General features: G+C 39.6%; 1 protein-coding gene across 1 annotated transcript; it reads right to left on the minus strand.

Annotated features, from left to right (window-relative positions):
- Positions 1-14,685: 14,685 nt before the first annotated feature.
- Positions 14,686-15,867, minus strand: LOC114424059. Its single transcript, XM_028390926.1, has 3 exons — positions 15,616-15,867; positions 15,376-15,513; positions 14,686-15,210 (listed from the first exon to the last, which is right to left on the minus strand). Exons 1-3 carry the CDS (start codon positions 15,865-15,867, stop codon positions 14,686-14,688), a joined length of 915 nt encoding a protein of 304 aa, XP_028246727.1.
- Positions 15,868-18,483: the final 2,616 nt, after the last annotated feature.

An 18,483-nucleotide genomic window follows, 5' to 3' on the forward strand; every position in this document is an offset into this window, starting at 1 on the left:
TCATCTGCACCCTTTCCGAAGATGTAGGCATCTTCTGGTGGAGACTTTTTCAAGTCTCACAAGTTATCTAGAACTACGTAGGTCTGAGTTCCTCATTGGAGGATACGTAGGAGCAAGAGCGTTGCTTTTGTCGGCCGCCCCATAATCTTTGTCATACTGACCCTGAGGTCATGTGACATGCACCCTTGTGTCATCCAGAGGCGGCGGGCCCGATGACACGCAGAGACAAAATTTGGTCATTCTGCACCCTTGTGTCATCCAGAGGCGGCGGGCCCGATGACACGCGGAGATACCTTACAGTTATCCGCACCCTTTTGTCATCCAGAGGCGGCGGGCCCGATGACACGCGGAGATACCTTACGGTTATCCGCACCCTTTTGTCATCCAGAGGCGGCAGGCCCGATGACACGCAGAGACAAAATTTGGTCATTCTGCACCCTTGTGTCATCCAGAGGCGGCGAGCCCGATGACACGCGGAGATACCTTACGATTATCCGCACCCTTGTGTCATCCAGAGGCGGCGGGCCCGATGACATGCAGAGACTGACATAGTCTTATGCACCGTTTGTTCCTCCGGGAACAACGAGTCATTTACATGCGGAAATTTTATGGTCACCCGCGACTCTCGTCAACCGAGAGGAACGAAATTAGTGTCATACCCTAATTTCGTCCGGGGATCTTTGCTTGATGACATGCAACCTTTCTTTGGTCCTTGTGAGGTGCTTGGCACCCATCATTAGGCAATTTGTGAAATTCCGGGAACAACAAGTCATTTGCATGTGGAGATTTTATGGTCACCCGCGACTCTCGTCAAATCGAGAGGAACGAAATTAGTGTCTTGTCTTTACTTTCCTTTTATCTCCAATAAAAGACAAGTAAAGAGGGGCAACTGTCATACCCTAATTTCGTCCGGGGACCTTTGCTTGATGACATGCGACCTTTCTTTGGTCCTTGTGAGGTGCTTGGCACCCATCATTAGGCAATTTGTGAAATTCCAGGACATGCCGGAAAACCAAAAAATATTGATGCACAATCCGTAAGTTTCCGTGACACACCGGAAATCAAATGGAAGCATCGTTGCATAATTAAGTGAGATTCCGTAACATTTCGTAAGTCAAAAAGGGGATGATTATGTAATCCGCAAGGTTCCGTAACATTACGGAAGGAAAACAAGTATCGTTACGAGATTCATAAGTTTCCGTAACTTTACGAAAAAAAAATCACCGAAAAAGGTAAGGGGGTGAACTTATCAAGATAGGGGTGTAAATAGCAATTCAAATCTAGGCCTTGCTTAAGGAGGAAGCAACTGGGCGGCAAGCTCCTCCACGTTTTTGAAAAATGGTTTTCAGGGCTTCCGCGGCTTCCGTAATACTTCCGTAAATTTTCCGAAAACCTTGGGTAAGCATATTCCACTTAACATTGGTGAAAGGGAAGAGAAAAAAGATGAAAATCAAATTCGAAAACAGTTCCGTAAGGCTTCCGTAACTTTTCCGTAAAATACGAAAAGGGGGGTGAACTTAGTAATTCGGGTGCGCTTAGAAATCTTCTTCATTAAGTCTTTGGGCGGCAAGCACCTCCCTTTTTTTCTATAAATAGGGGAGGGGGGAGCTGTTTCAAAATGTTCAAGACCCCTTTGGCTATGCATTTCGGCTATTTTGGGCAAAAAACACGTTTTCGTGAAGAAAAATCGAGTCGAAGTGCTTCTGTAACGCTTCCGTAAGCGATTCTGTGGAAATTCTTCATCGTTCTTCGTCGTTCTTCACCGTTCTTCATCCGTTCTTCGTTCGTTCTTCGTTCTTCAACGGGTAAGTTTTCGAATCCGAGATTTTCAATTCATTTCTTGTTTTGTGTACTTTCACTTTAATTTCATTTACTTTCAGTTTTCTTTTCTTCCCTTTTGACGTGCTTAAGCCATTTATTTAAGTCATTTCTCGCTTAATCTAAAACTAAAATAAATTTCCACCGATCGTTTGAATTGTATCATCCGTTAATTTTGGTTAAAATGAATTCCGACCGTTCGGTCGTGCCGTAACCACGTTGGAAATCAAAAAAAGAGGTAAAATAATAATATAATAATCAAAAAAATATTTTTTAGTAAAGTAAAGCGAAAAATCAATCGGACGTTTTCTCTTTGGGATTTCTCATTCTTAATCGAATTGACTAATAACTAAGGTGAAACTAAGGCTAAAATCAACTCGCCTAGTCAAGCTCGTCCACAAAAATAGGTTTTTGAAAGTTTATCACTTCAATTTCTTATTAAGTAAAATGGGTCATTTTTAAGGTCCAACACCTTAAAATGATCACCTTTCAAGTAAAAAGAATCACTTGATTCACGCATAAGAAAGAACTACGTAGGTCTGATTTTCTCATCCCAATTGAGGAATACGTAGGAGCAAAGGGAAACACCCTTGTCGACCACAAAAAGAGAAAAAATATAAAAAGGGTATAAAGGATATAAGGACATAAAAGGGAACGTAGAAATCAAAGTCATGTTTGCACATTCGATTAAAGGATGTCGTCCCTTGTGACGGACGTGTGGGGTGCTAATACCTTCCCCGCGCGTAAATACAACTCCCGAACCTTTCACTTAAAAGTTCGTATATCGCGTCTTTTCCGGTTTTTCCGAAGTTTTCCTCAAATAAACGTTGGTGGCGACTCCACGCGTATTCCTTTCGTGGAACACGCATCCCGCGAGTCACGCGTCGCCCTCCCGCCGAAGGGTAGGTTGCGACACATAGGAAGCCATGGATAAGAGCTTGAAGGTAGGAGAAGATGAGTGGAGGGAGAGGGAGAGAAGGGGCACGAAATTTTGTGCCTCAAAAGAGGTCTGAACTTTGAAGTGTAATTCTCAAATGATCAAAGTTGAAAAAATGCACACACATGGCCTCTATTTATAGCCTAAGTGTCAGACAAAATTAGAGGGAAATTTGAATTTCTATTCAAATTTTACTTGAATTTGAAATTGAATTTGAGCAGCCAAATTTTGGAGCCAAAATTTCACTAATTATCATTAGTGATTTTTAGCTATGATTCAGCCCACTAATCCAAGATCAAGTCAAAGATTCTCCACTAAGTGTGCTTAGGTGTCATGAGGCATGTAAAGCATGAAGGACATGCACAAATTGTGACTATATGATGTGGCAATAGGGTGTAGCAAGCAAATGCTCACCTCCCCCTCTAAAATTTAATTGGATTGGGCTTCTCCCAATTCAATTAAATTTATTTTCCAACACACACATCAAATATTCACTTAATGCATGTGAAATTACAAAACTACCCCTAACACAAAAACTAGTCTAGGTGCCCTATATACAAGGGCTGAAAAATCCTACATTTTTAGGGTACCCTACCTACATTATGGAGACCTAAATACAAGGCCCAAAAATAATGAAACCTTAATATAATATCTACAAAGATAAGTGGGCTCATACTTAGCCCATGGGCCCAAAATCTACCCTAAGGCTGATGAGAACCCTAGGGCCTTCTCTTGCATCTCTAGCTCAATATTCTTGGAGTCTTCTATCAAATGCCCTTGGGGGATAGGATTGCATCATTCCGTCCCCCTTGAAAAGGATTTGACCTCAAATCCATAGGTTCTTGAAACTCAGGGATTCTTTCCTCAACACCTGTAAAAAGAATTAAAACATATGTATTAGTGATGTTGGGTATGTTAGAGTAGGGTAAGGACTGAAAACCCCTTTCCTGGTCATCTTCTCATGAGAGAACATAGTTCCTCACCAACTCAATGACTGGTGCTACAAGTATAGAAAAATATGGGATAAATCTTTTGTAAAGGTTTGTTAAGTCATTGAAGCCCCAAATTTCCCTCATACTTGGTGGAGTAGGCCACTCAGGAATGACCTTTATTCTCTTAGGGTCCATAGGAAGCCCTTGATCACTATTTGAAAAGTTAAAGAAAGTAATGGACTAAAACATACCTTTTTCTTTATTTTCATGTTGATTATTCCTACAAAAACTTACGACAAACCTAAGGTGTCCCATATGAGCACCTAGGTTTGTATTGAAACAAAAAATAAGAACAAACCTACCTAATGAGTTCCTATGTACACAAATCATGAAGATGTTGCGTGCATGAGTGATTTTACAAAAGAGGGTTGTACCACTGAACACATTCATCATACCACCTATCGTAGGGATTTGGTGCCTCATAATACCTATTTTGGGCACCAACAAAGCACAAGGATTTAAGCTCTTACGAACCAAACCCTCATCCAACAACTCCTTTACTTGAGGAATAACCTTAAGCTCAAGAGGTATGGCGGTGCTAAGGGATGTTTCCCTTGATAGGAAAAGGTAGAAAGATTGTTTAAGAAGGAGTGATCTTTTGATATCACATTTTGTTGCAAAATGATTTTCCTTCTTAACAATCTTCTTGGAGGAATCCTTTTCCTCTTTTTGCTTCCCCTTGGCCTTTATAGACAAGGCCTTACTATCCTTCTTTTTCTTTTGGTTTTCTAGTTTTTCTTCCTCATCCCTCTTATCTTTCATAGTTAGTTGATCTTTGGCCACCTGTGAAGGTGTTTGAGGATGTAACACAAATTTAGTGCCAAGATGGGTGAGGGTAAGCTCATTAGTTAGGCCATTGTAAATGATCTTCCTATCAAATTGCCATGGCCTTCCTAAAAGAATATGCCCTGCCTCCATGGTAACTAAATCACAATTAAATTCATCCTTATATGTCCTAATGGAGAAAGGTACCTTCACTTGTTGGTTAACTATCATTTCCCCTTGTTCATTGAGCCATTGAAGTTTATAAGGTTTTGGGTGGGGAATGATAGTGAGGTTCAACTTGGAAACTAATCTTGTGCTACAAAAATTGCAACAAGATCCACTATCCACAGTGAAAGAACAAGTTTTATCTAAAATTTTGCATTTTGTAGAAAAGATGTTCTCTCTTTGGGATTGAGATAGACCATAAGATTGACCTCCAAGGAGCCTTTTAACCATTAGGAGACCACCTTCTTCATGGGGGTAGACTTCCTCACTAGACTCTTCACCCCTTACTTCATCTTCACTTCCACTAGGGGAAGGGGAAGAAGTAGTCTCCTCTTGACTACTATAAATGTCTTGACCCCTCATAATCATGGTTTTCTTTGTGGGGCGTTGAGAGGAAATGTGACCTTTCCCAAGACATTTAAAGCATTTAATGTTGCTAGTCTTTTCTTGGGAACTAGTCTTAGGGGTGGATTTCTTTATGGTCTTACCCTTATCTTCCTTGGGTTTTGAAGGTGCAGCCCCCAAAATTCCTTGGGCTTGATCCTTCCTTGGATAAGAGTGAAAGCCATAAGATTTTGAAGAAGACTTTCTTTTAATTTGTTGCTCCACTCTTATACAAAGTTGCACTAGCTCATCTATTTCCCTATATGGAAGGAGTTCAACCTTATCCCTCACTTCCATATTAAGCCCACTAAGGAACCTAGCTATGCTTGTTCTTTCCTCCTCCCTAAGTCCAGCACTTAAAAGGAGTAGTTCCATTTGTTGTCTATATTCTTCAACACTCATACTCCCTTGTCTAAGCCTTTGGAGCTTGTCCATAAGCTCCCTTTCATAGTAGGAGAGAATTTGCCTCTTCCTAAGGGCACTCTTAAGATCATTCCAATACTCTACTGGAAGATCCCCATGAATCCTTCGTTCCCTAACAAGGTAAGTCCACCAATAGAGGGCATACCCTTGAAATCTAAGGGCAGCCAATGGAATTTTTCTCTCTTCGCTAATATGATGGCAAGCAAAGAGTTATTCAACCTTCATTTCCCAATCTAAGTAAGCCTCAACATTATCTTTTCCATGGAAATATAGGAGGCTAATGTTAACCTCTTGAGGCCTTCTATCCTTTTCTCTTCTTTGGGAATGATGTTTAGTATGTGAACTGTGGCGCCCTCTATAATAGTCGCTAAGTTCTTCACTTAACTCTTGCAAGAGTCATGACTACTATAGGAGGCATGTTTTTCTCTTTTCATTTCTTTCATTATTTTTCTTCTTTCTTCTTCTCATATTTTCTCTTTTTCATCTTGACTTATTTCTTCCACTCTTTTTTTACCTTTTTCTTTTCTCTCTTGTTTTTCTTTCCACAACTTAAGGGATCTTAACTCATCTAATATCTTATACAAGGGGTCCTTAACACTAGATGAAGAATGAAGACTCATGTTGGTTACTAAGTTGTGGTTCTTTCTTGTTGAGGGTTTGAAAACAAAAGGTAAAAGAAACTATGGTTGAAACTAGCCAAAATAAACACTAAAAGAGGTGTGAAAGATAAGGTAAAAACTAATTGGTAAAAGACAACCTATCTAGGTGGTTTGACAATGGAAGGTAAAGGAAATAAGCTATGAAAGTAAGCAAGAAATGTAAACTAGGTGAATCCTAAGAGTGTTTGGATGACCACATTTATGGTTCCCAACAAAACACTCACAATCCTAAGGGGAAATTGCCTAAAATTATTACACACAAATAGAAGTAGGGTGACCTATTGGAGGCTCCCAACTTACTTCCAATGAAAGGCCTTTTTGTTACAAAATTTGAAAGCAATGAAAGTAAGTAAATTGCCAATTAAAAAATTACAAAAAGGTCCTCAATTTTGGTGGTTGTTCTCTCTTTGGTGATTCACTCAATTTGGAGTGCTTCTTAGTCCAATAGTCCTTAAGGTGGTTTTCCCCTTGCTTCTTGACTCAAATTCTTCAAGGGATGACACCAATCCTCTTTTCCAATTCCCTGTATGGCAACTCACAAACAAGGAAACAAAGAGACAAGCAATAACCAAAGACCAAAAAAATGAAATGAAAGCTAAACCAATAGAGTTTAACAAGACAATTTTTCAAGGATTATTCAACAATTAAAGAAATGAAAAGAACATAAAAGCAAGCTAGGACTCAAAGAGAAACCTAGAATGGATCTAGAGTAGAGTAAAAAAAACTAAAAAAAAGACTCAAGAAACCTCTAGTTTTGGAACTTGTTTTCACACTAATTTTCAATTGAAATTTCAGAACTAAGATTGGTATAAAATAGGCACCAATTATAGAACAAATTTTGAGCCAAAACAACAAGCACACTTCCCTTTCACTTTTTTTTTCTAGACACTGATTTTTCTACCAACTTGTGTGATTTTTATTATTTTTTTCCTTTAATCCAAATTGCTTGGTTCTTTTTTTTATAATTTTGTTCCAGATGTCTAGAAAATTTAGTATAAATTTCAGCTCAAAATTCGTAGTGACCAATTCCCAGTAATTTATACAAGTTCGTATGTTCAAGTTGCCAACACCAGCGATTTCAACCTAGAAATAAAGAGTAGTGTTTATGTTGCTTAAGGCTTCGATAGTTACAATTTGTGTTTGCTTATGCTCAATTATCTTGATGAACACAATTCAAGAGAGCTTAAGACTTCTTTTGATTCACAAATCCAGCCATAACTCAGCACCACAACTCAACTTTATCATAGGCATTATGTAGGAAACTTAGAAAACAAAACAAAGTCCAACAACAAGACTACTTCTAGGAATTGATTTAGAACATGTTATGAACTAAATAACATGCATGAATTAGACTCAAAATTCAAAAGATAGACTAAGAATGACAAGAATACATGAAAAAATGTATCTAGAATACAATCAACAAAATCAAAATTCAACACAAACTTAGAACATAATGTGACAATTATTATGACTAAACATGACTCTAAGACAACATGGATTAAGTGATTTACACTTAGATTTTTGTGTTTTTTTTTCTGATCAATATTTTGGAAGAAAATTTAGATCTAAAGGTTCAGCACAAGAAGATTATGACTGCAAAATGATAGAACCTAAAATCAACACAAAAACATGATTCAAGAGTAGATCTATAAAATTTGAACCATAGGAATGCAAGAACAAGTATAGATCTAAGATTTAATCGGTTTATTTTTTTGAATCTACTCTAAACAGTACCAAACAACAACACAATGGAGGACATACATGGACAATAAGATGAAGAACAAGGAATTAAAGTGAGTTGACCAAACAAAAAGATAAAGGAAGCAAAAGCACATCACCTAGATGAAGATGCTCTTGATACCACATGATGTAGCTCCATTGGAGCTTGTAGGCCTTGGATCTTCTTCATCAATGGAGTCCTTTGCTGCATGAAGTTTAATGACAGCAGAATAAAGAAGGAAGAAAGATGATTGGAGATGCCACTTCAAGGAAAAGATGAGTCAAGAAGAAGCTCACCACCATAGGAAGCCTTGGATAAGAGCTTGAAGGTAGGAGAAGATGAGTGGAGGGAGAGGGAGAGAAGGGGCACAAAATTTTGTGCCTCAAAAGAGGTATGAACTTTGAAGTGTAATTCTCAAATGATCAAAGTTGAAAAAATGCATACACATGGCCTCTATTTATAGCCTAAGTGATGGAAGCTTGCTTGTGGGGCTTCTATGGAGGCTGGATCTTTGAGCTTCAATGGGGTCCTTTAATGGTGATTTTCCACCATGGAGATGCAGCGGAAGACAAAGGAAAGGAGGTGAGAGGAGGCGCCATCCATTAAGGAATAAGCCACGGAAGAAGGAGCTTCACCACCAAGATGAGCCTTGGATAAGAAGCTTGGAGAGGATGCTTCAATGGAGGAAAAGAAAGAGGGAGAGAAAGAGGGAGGGGGGAGCACGAAATTGAAGGAAGAAAAAGGGAGAGAAGTTGAACTTTGAGTTGTGTCTCACAAGACTCTCATTCATCAAAGTTACAACAAGTGTTACACATGCTTCTATTTATAGACTAGGTAGCTTCCTTGAGAAGCTTTCTTGAGAAAACTTCCTTGAGAAGCTTCTTTGAGAAAACTTCCTTGAGAAGCTAGAGCTTAGCTACACACACCCCTCTCATAACTAAGCTCACCTCCTTGAGAAGCTTCCTTAAGAAGATTCCTAAAGAAGCTAGAGCTTAGCTACACACATCTCTAATAGCTAAGCTCACCTCCTTGAGATGAGAAGCTAGAGCTTAGCTACACACCCCCTATAATAGCTAAGCTCACCCCCATGACAAAAAAAGATGAAAATACAAAAAAAAAGTCCTTACTACAAAGACTACTCAAAATGCCCCGAAATACAAGGCTAAAACCCTATACTACTAGAATGGCCAAAATACAAGGCCCAAACGAAGGAAAAACCTATTCTAATATTTACAAAGATAAGCGGGCTCATACTTAGCCCATGGGCTCAAAATATACCCTAAGGCTCATGAGAACCCTAGGGCCTTCCCTTGGATCTCTAGCCCAATCTACTTGGAGTCTTCTACCCAATGCCCTTGCGGGATAGGATTGCATCAGTACACCACCAACTGTTTGCCCCTTAGGGGCGTATCCGAGGCGAGGCTCGAAGTCGGCTAGATTGTGGTGGGGTATTTCATGTGTCTCCCTGATGGGTTGAGAGACATGTGCATGATCAGCTTGGTGTTGTTGGCTCTCAATGAGTATGGGATTGGATTTATTGACATTCTCATCGGGAGTGTGCACCACATTGGGTGGTGCATAGTTGGGAGGCAAGCCATATGGTGGGAAGGCATGCTTGTTCTGAATTTGCACAAATTGGGGCCGCCAGTACTTCCCAATTCCTTGCCCCCCTGACCTACCCTATGCGAGGTTGGATGATTTATTTGGTTGAGGCCAGACAGGGGAGTCGGGTCTACCTCAGCAATGACACTGGTAGTGGCAATTGCAACCGCATTGGCTTCCATTATCTTCTTCATGCTCATCACGGCCTCCATCATTGTGGCCATTTGCTCTTTCATGGCCATCATGTCAGCCTTCATCTGCTTTTGCACCTCTTGTACTTCACCCATTACTCTAGCTCTAACACGGGTTCGGTAAGGGAGCCGTAAAGCGTGTTCTTTCCTTTTGATAACAATGATTAAGTTCATTTTTCTTTTCAAGGAAAGAATGCAATGAGCAATGCAACCAATGAAAAGCATGGATGTATGCGAATGATGCACAGTTGAAGTATTGCGAATTTTTACACAAGACATGGGGTTGAATCAATTTAGATTTTCAACGTGGTCCACGACATCTTTGTCAAGGTGAAACTGGAAGTAACAAGGACATCAACAGTCCCAAATGCGTTTGGTAGTGGACAAAGCAGCGATGTAACTCGATCCATCTTTTGCCCCAATTTTTTGCAAGATGGTTACTTCCATACTTCAACTTGACTTGATGAACCTTTTCGTAAAAGCGTGAGCTTGGTTCAACCCCATAACCCAAGGAATGACAATTTTGATTGCCAATACTTCGACAACATTTCATAGGGATGAAAGACTCGGGAATACGTATGCTATGCATGGAAAATGTAATTATGAAATTGAGATGCTCGAAGAAACATCATTTCCTAGTTAACCACGCATTAGGTACCATGCTTAATCATTTTGTTTTTAAGTGAAACGAGTTTATGATCCCAACATGGTTGGCTCATGGTACCTAACACATGCAACTAAGAATGCATCATGAATTTTCATGGTTTTTTTTTGTTTTTGTTTTGCAGAGGAAAACGCAAGGATCATGCATGAGCAAACATGAAAACAAAAGGTATGTAGTTTGTAGAACAAAAAGTATGTTGAATGCATATGCATGATGATGCAATGACTCATGCAAAATGTGATGCTGGAATATGATAACGGACAAATGCAGGAACGATATGTTCATTATGATGCCATGAAGAGATGCTTATGCGATGCATGATATGAATGCATTTACGGACACGAGAGCCCAGAAAATCATCTCTTCTTACTTGCATATTTAGGGGTGCAGTGCCCCATGTGTGTAGTTAAGAAGGTGATATGGATCTTCCGGCTTCCCATGACAAAAGACGAGACCAACATACAATGCGTGCGTGACGACATGATGCAGACGCGCAAAAGCATAACACGGGGATGTACACAGTATGGCAATATCCACAAATAATCATACAGCAAAGGCATACATGACATTTAGGACTATATGCATGGCAGTGTTTAAAAAGGCACACAGGGTGTTTGCTTCATGCCCCTATTTTAGGGACCTACACGGGAGGAACTAAAAAAGGCTTTTAGTGATAATTCCCAAGGTGGTCATATCTCTCTTGACGGTTTCTAGAGGTATCATCCCCTTTGAAAAAACATATTGTGGCAGTAGGGACTACCAGCAACAATATGTTATCAAAGAGAAAAACTCTACATGAGGGTTCACTGTTATCAAGCAAGTCGGAGATCTAGCATGACCACAGATTCACCTCCACTCCTTATGTTCCCATGGACCCGGGTATAGGGCCCCTTTTCAACTCACCGTGTGTACAAATAGTGTTTGGTGTTTGTGTGCATCAAATGAATAAACATCTATCTCATGCATACATTTAAAAAAAACATACTAAAAGCATCAAAGAGTTATATACAAGAACGTAAGGGAAATAAAAGGAAACTGACAAAAGAGGAAGTCATGATATTGCACAAGATTAGAAGGCCTAACTCTCTAAAAACATTCCCCAGTGGAGTCGCCAACTATCGCAACCTACCCTTCGGCGGGAGGGCGACGCGGGGCTCACGGGTGCGTCTTCCAAGAAAGGAAAATGCACGGAGTCGCCACCAACGTTTATTCGAGGAAAACGTCGGAAAAACCAGAAATGTGTGGTCTACGAACTTTAAGTGTGAAAGGTTCGAGAGTTGTATTTACGCACGGGGAAGGTATTAGCACCCCATGCGTCCGTCACAAGGGACGGTAGCCTTTAATCAAGTGTGCAAATATGACTTCAATTTGTTTTATTTTCCCTTTTACGTTTTTTATGTCTTTTAATGCCTTTTGTATTTTTTATTTTTTTGTGGTCGACAAGGGTGTTTCCCTTGCTCCTACGTATTCCTCAATTGTGATAACGAAATCAGACCTACGTAGTTCTTTGAGAACTAAACGTTGGTTAAGTTGTTTTTATCCTTTTTTGCAAGATATATTGTGACCAATACAAAAAAGGGTCGTTTTACGGTGTTGGACCCTTTAAATGATCTTTTGATCCTTTTGAAAGGAGAGAAAACATTAAGGCATTGGACCATTAATGATCTCTTGTTTTCTTCAAAGTAGTGACAAAGTTATGTGTTGGCTTTAGGCTTTCAAAAGTCCACTTTTAACCAATAAAAGCAAAAAAAGACCATTTAAGGCGTTGGACCTTAAAATGTTTTTTAGGTGATTTTTATGGACAAAGCTTGATTTGTGAGTTGATTTTAGCCTTAATTTCACTTTGGTTATTAGTCAATTCAATTTAAGAAAATCCCAAAGGAAAGCGTCCGATTGATTTTTTTGGATTATTTTATTCAAAGATATTTTATTATTTTTGCCTCTTTTAGTTTTAAACGTGGTTACAGTGTGAAAGATCGGTTGGATTTTATTTTAACAGAGATTAAACGATATTACAGCTCAAATGATCGGTGGAAATTCATTTTATTATTGATTAGGCGAGAAAACGGCTTAAATAAATGGTTAAAGCACGTCAAAAGGGGGTACGGAAGGCAAACAAAATAATAATAAAAGCACGCGAAACAAGTGGGGACCACTAAGGGCACATAGAATGAATTGAAAGGTTCGATTTCGAGAACTTACCGGTTCAAGATCGAAGAATGACGAAGAATGAACGAAGAACGATGAAGAACGGTGGAAAATCTTCACGAAATTGCTCACGAAAACGTCTCGGAAGCGTTAAGGAAGCGCCTCGGCTTGGATTTTCTTCACAGAAAATATTTTTCTCACTAATTTCAAGTGAATCCTAAATACCAGAAGGGCTGAACCAATTTGCTCTGCCCTCTTTCCCCTATTTATAGGGGAAAAGAGGGAGGTGGTTGCCGCCCAGCTCGCCCAGGCGAGCTGGGTTGCTTCCACCAGAAGGCACCACCTTCTGTTGGAACACCCTGGAAGGTCCAAGTGGGCTTGGTTGCTATTTGCACATCCCTTTTTACTAAATACACCCCCTTTTGCTTTTTTTGTTGATTCTTTTTCGGTAACGTTACAAAACTTTACGGATTACGTAAGGATACTTGTTTTCTTTCTGTAATGTCGCGAAACTTTACGGATTATGCAACCATCTGCTCTTTGACTTCTGGAATGTTACGGAACTTTACGGATTGTGCAACAATGCTTCCTTTCGACATCTGGCATGTCACGGAACTTCACAGATTGCCTAACGATGTGTGTTAAGTACCTCGAAGCGGTCAAGCGAAGGTTGCATCCCACCAAACAAATGGTCCCCGGACGAAATTAGGGTATGACAGCGCGGAGTCGCCATCAACATTGATTTGAGGAAAATGTTAGAAAAACAAAAAACGGGTCTACAAATTTTAAGAATAAAAGATTCGAGAGTTTTTTACGTGCGGGGAAGGTATTAGCACCTCACGTGTCCGTCACAAAGAACGACAACCTTTGATCAAATGTGCAAAATGATGACTTCAAATTTGTTTTATTTTCCCTTTTTGCGCTTTTTATCTTTTTGGGGTCGACAAGAGTGGGGCTATTGCTCCTACGTATCCTCAATTGCGACGAGGAACTCAGACCTACGTAGTTCTTTGAACAGCAAGAAAGTTATGCAGAGTGTTGAATTTAGACTTTTAAATGGTTCGTTTTAACCGATAAAAGCAAAAAGACCGTTTAAGGCGTAGGACCTTTGAACAGATTCAAGCGATTTTCTTGTGGACAAAAAGCTTGATTATGAGTTGATTTTAGTTTTGGTTTCACTTGGTTATTTTCCAACTCATTAAAAGAAAATTTTCAAGGTAAATGACCGGTTGAAACTTATTTTTTTTATGGTTAACCGAGGTTATAACACAAATGATAAGTTGAATTTTATTTTAACGGTGATTAAACGAGATTATAACACAAACAATCGATTGAAATTCATTTTAACATTGATTAAGTGAGATTACGGCTTAAACGATTGGTCGAAACTCACTTAAAACAAAGAAAAAGATCACCGATGGTAGAAGAATGAAGATGAAGACATGCAAAACAAGGATGGACCCCTAAGGATGCATAGAATAAATTCAAAGCTTCAAAATAGAAAACAAACCGGTCGAAGATCGAAGAACGATGAAGAACAGTCACAAAATTGATCACGGAAACGTTACGAAAGCATTACGGAAGCGCCTCAGCCTTGATTTTTCTTCTTCTTTCTCCTTTTTCTCACTAATTTCAGTGAAAACTTCTTACAAATGATGCTGAACCCCTTCCCTTCAGCCCTTCACGCCTATTTATAAAAAATGAGGGGAGGAGGTTGCGCAGCAGCTCGCCCAAGCGAGCTACTTGCTTCCTCCAGAAGTAACTTGCTCGCCCAGGCGAGCTGGTTACTTCATCTCTAAGTTTTCTAATGGACCCAGGTGGGCCCAAGGGTTGGAAAATGTTCCCAAAGTGACCATTTTGCCCCATTTTGAGTATTTGGCAGATTTCCTTCTGAAACATCACAAAACCCTACGGATTGTGTGGCAATTAGCATTAAGTAGCTCAATTCGACCGACAAGAATCCATATATTGGCCAATGATCGTCCCCAGACAAAATTAGGGTATGACGAATAGTATGAGTATAAAATATGCATGCAAAGTTTGGCCACAGTGCTGGCAACACATTCAACGACACAGGTGGAGCATTAACATTATCTACAAAGTTTGGCACTTGTGGCACTTCCTCATGTGAACATAGCAATCACTCTCCATGGTGATCTAGTAATATCCAACTCTCAAAATCTTTCGGGCCATGGCATGCCCATTGGCATGGGTGCCAAAGGATCCTTCATGCACCTCAAATAGTATCTGCTCGGCCTCATTTTCATTCACACACTGAAGCAATACCATATCATGGTTTCTTTTATATAGGGCATCCCCACTCAGGAGGAAACTGGCTGCCAACCTCTGTAATGTCCTCTTGTCATTGTCAGAGGCCTCGGACGGGTATTCCTTGTCCTTGATGTATGTTTTGATATTGAAATACCAAGGGTTACCATCCTCATCTTCTTCTATCAAACAACAGTGTACAGGCTTAATATGGCATTTGATGTCTATGCACGAAAAGTCTATGTGAGGGCCTATTTTGAACATCGATGACAGAGTGGCAAGAGCATAAACCACTTGGTTTTCCTCTCTAGGAATATGGTGAAATGATATATCATCAAAGAGTTCCATCAATTCCTTGATGTAAGCTTGATAAGGTATCAACTTATGGTCTTTGGTCTCCCATTCACCTTTCAACTGATGGATTACCAATGCCAAATCTCTGTACACTTTGAGCAACTTGACCCTAAAGTCGATTGCTGCTTAAATCCCTAGGGCGCATGCTTCGTACACCACCATATTATTTGTACAATCGAAACACAATGTAGCCATGAAAGGAAAACATTGTTTGTCTGGTGAAACCAACACTGCCCTAATTCCATGACCAAGTGCATTAGACGCACCATCAAACCATACAATCCACTTATCTTTATCTTCATCTTCACCTTCTTCCTCAAACAGGGCCATAATATCCTCATCAGGGAATTCTGGATGCATAGGCTGATAATCACTTATGGGTTGTTGAGCTAGATAATCTGCCAAGGCGCTCCCTTTTACTGCCTTCTAGGTGACATAAACAATGTCGAACTCTGACAACAAAACCTGCCATCGAGCTATTCTCCCAGTAAGAGTGGGCTTTTCGAAGATGTACTTGAATGGATCCATTTTGGATACCAACCAAGTAGTGTAACTCAACATATATTGCCTCAAACGGTAAGTTGCCCACACTAAGGTACAACATGCCCTTTTTAGTAGCGAGTAGTTCATCTTGCATGTGGTGAATTTCTTGATCAAGTAATAAATGGCCTGTTCTTTCTTTCCAAATTCATCGTGTTGCCCCAGCACACACCCCATCGACTCATCTAACATTGTCATGTACATAATAAGAGGTCTTCCAGGCACTAGTGGTACGAGCACAGGAGGATTCATCAAACACCATTTAATTCTCTCAAATGCTACCTAACAATCATCGTCCTACTTAACAGAATGATTCTTACGCAACAACCTGAAAAGAGGCTCACAGGTGGCAGTTAACTACGATATGAATCTAGCGATGTAATTCAACCTCTCGAACAAACCCCAAACTTGTTTCTCTGTACGTGGCTCGGGCATCTCGAGAATTGCTTTCACCTTATACAGATCCACCTCTATTCCCCTTTGTCTAACAACAAAACTGAGCAAATTTTCAGATTTTACCCCAAACGTACACTTTGCGAGACTTAATCTCAACTTGTATTTATGTAGTCGCCCGAAAAACTTTCGCAAATTGACTAAGTGCTCCTCCTCCGTTCTTGATTTTGTGATCATATCGTCCATGTAGACCTCAATATCCTTGTGCATCATGTCATGGAATAATGCCACCATGGCCCACTTGTATGTTGCCCTAGCATTCTTCAGTCCAAACGACATCACTTTATAGCAGAAGGTTCCCCATAGAGTAATGAAAGTTGTCTTCTCCATATCCTCTGGTGCCATCTTTATTTGATTATAACCTGAAAATCCATCCATGAAAGAGAATAGGGCAAAATGGGCCGTGTTATCCATGAGAACGTCAATGTGCGGTAAAGGAAAATTATCCTTTGGACTGGGTCAATTTAAATCTCGATAGTCCACGCACATTCGCACCTTTCCATCCTTTTTTGGGACTGGCACGATATTGGCAACCCATTCTGGGTACCGAGCGACGACCAAAAAACCTGCATCAAATTGTTTCTTTACCTCCTCTTTTATCTTTAGGGACATTTCAGGCTTCATTCTCCTCAACTTTTGTTTCACCAGGGAGCACTCAGGATTCAATGGTAGCCTGTGTTGCACAATTTCTGAGCTCAAACCAGGCATATCCTGGTAAGACCAAGCGAAGATGTCTTGGTAGTCTCACAACAGAGCCACTAACTCATCTCAGATGTTAACGGACACACAAGTGCCAATCTTGACCTCATTTTTTTCTTCACAAGTGCCCAAGTTAACAACCTCTATCTCCTCTTGATGCGACTTTATCTCTCTTTCTTCCCGTTCCACTATTCTCCTCAAATCCAAGAGGAATCCCCAATCCTCATCTTTTTCCTCCCCGGTTTGATTGACTGGCTGCTCAAAGTCAACATCCAGGTCCTCAATATCGCTGCTTTCACAGGACTCATTATCGGATCTGCGGCAAATGATATAATTGCAATGAATATAAATATGCAGAGAAATGAAACGGACAAAGGTGAAAAAGGGAACATATCAATAAGAGGTTGTATATTAATGGTCACTGGAACATTAAAGAAGAGTATGCCCAACAAAGAAAGTAACTCTTAAAGCCTAGGCACAACAATAGGATCCAAACTACTTGATTATATCGAATTCGAAACAAAAATCTTTGGTTGCTCTATGATCTGTCAATTTTTCAATTCAAAGTCTGGGGAAAATGGCTGCACTTGTAAATGAGCTAAGCTTTTCTCTTTCCTTTCCAAAGCAATCCTCCTTTTGTCAGCACCTGTAGGCTTGTACCCCAAACCAAACTTCCCATGGTTTTTAGCAATCTTCAATAGGTTTACCGTGCCACCACCATTCCGGCCCAAACCCATTCCAGGCTCATACCCATTAATCGAGGCCGTACCCGAATCAAATAAACATTAAAAATGCAGTATCTAGGAAGTGATCCTAGGTCGTTTTCCAATGAGCAATGATCAACCAAACGTTCATAAAAGATAATAATAAAACAGTAACGAATTGGGGGGGGGGTTGTTTGTTTTTGTAAATTAAACAACAAGAAAATTTGAATTAGAAAATAACATAATTAAAACATGTTGTTTCCCCTTGATTCACTAGCAAGTCTCTTATCCTAGGTTATGAGAATTTATCCTTAATCAATTCAACCACTTAATCCAACCCTAAATTAAATTATTAAGCGAAAATTAACATAAGGCTTTCATTATGTGATTAAGCAACACATACACCAATTAATCATGAACGAAAATGATCATTAAGCATGAATGTAAATTAAGTGCAGAGACAATTAATCAAGCACTAAGCATGCATTGATTAATAACAACAAATACAGAGTAATTGGTGAAGAGGAAAAACTGATCAGAATTCATAAGTCATAACAAAACCTCAGAGAGTTGTGCTTGATCCTCAAGAGAAAACAACGTTGGAGACTTAGCCTTCCATTAATCAGTAGAAAATGAAATTGTAGATCGAAGCAGAAATGAAATTGCAGAAAATGAATTTTATTCTACGTGAGCAGTGCGCATGAACAGTAAAAACTATAATTCTAAAACCCTAGAATTAGTCTTCCCTTCGAAAAAGCTCCCTAAACTAAAACCCTGATGTCGTTATATAGGTCCTCAGCCCCAAAGCTTACAAATCTATTTTAAGTCCAAGCCCATAAACGAAATAAAATAAAATCTAGACAAGATAAGATAAGATTGGATGAAATAAAATCTAGATGAAATAAAATCTGGATAAGATAAGATTTGATAAAATAAA

This window comes from Glycine soja, chromosome 8, assembly GCF_004193775.1.
Source record: "Glycine soja cultivar W05 chromosome 8, ASM419377v2, whole genome shotgun sequence".
Lineage (NCBI taxonomy): Eukaryota > Viridiplantae > Streptophyta > Magnoliopsida > Fabales > Fabaceae > Glycine > Glycine soja.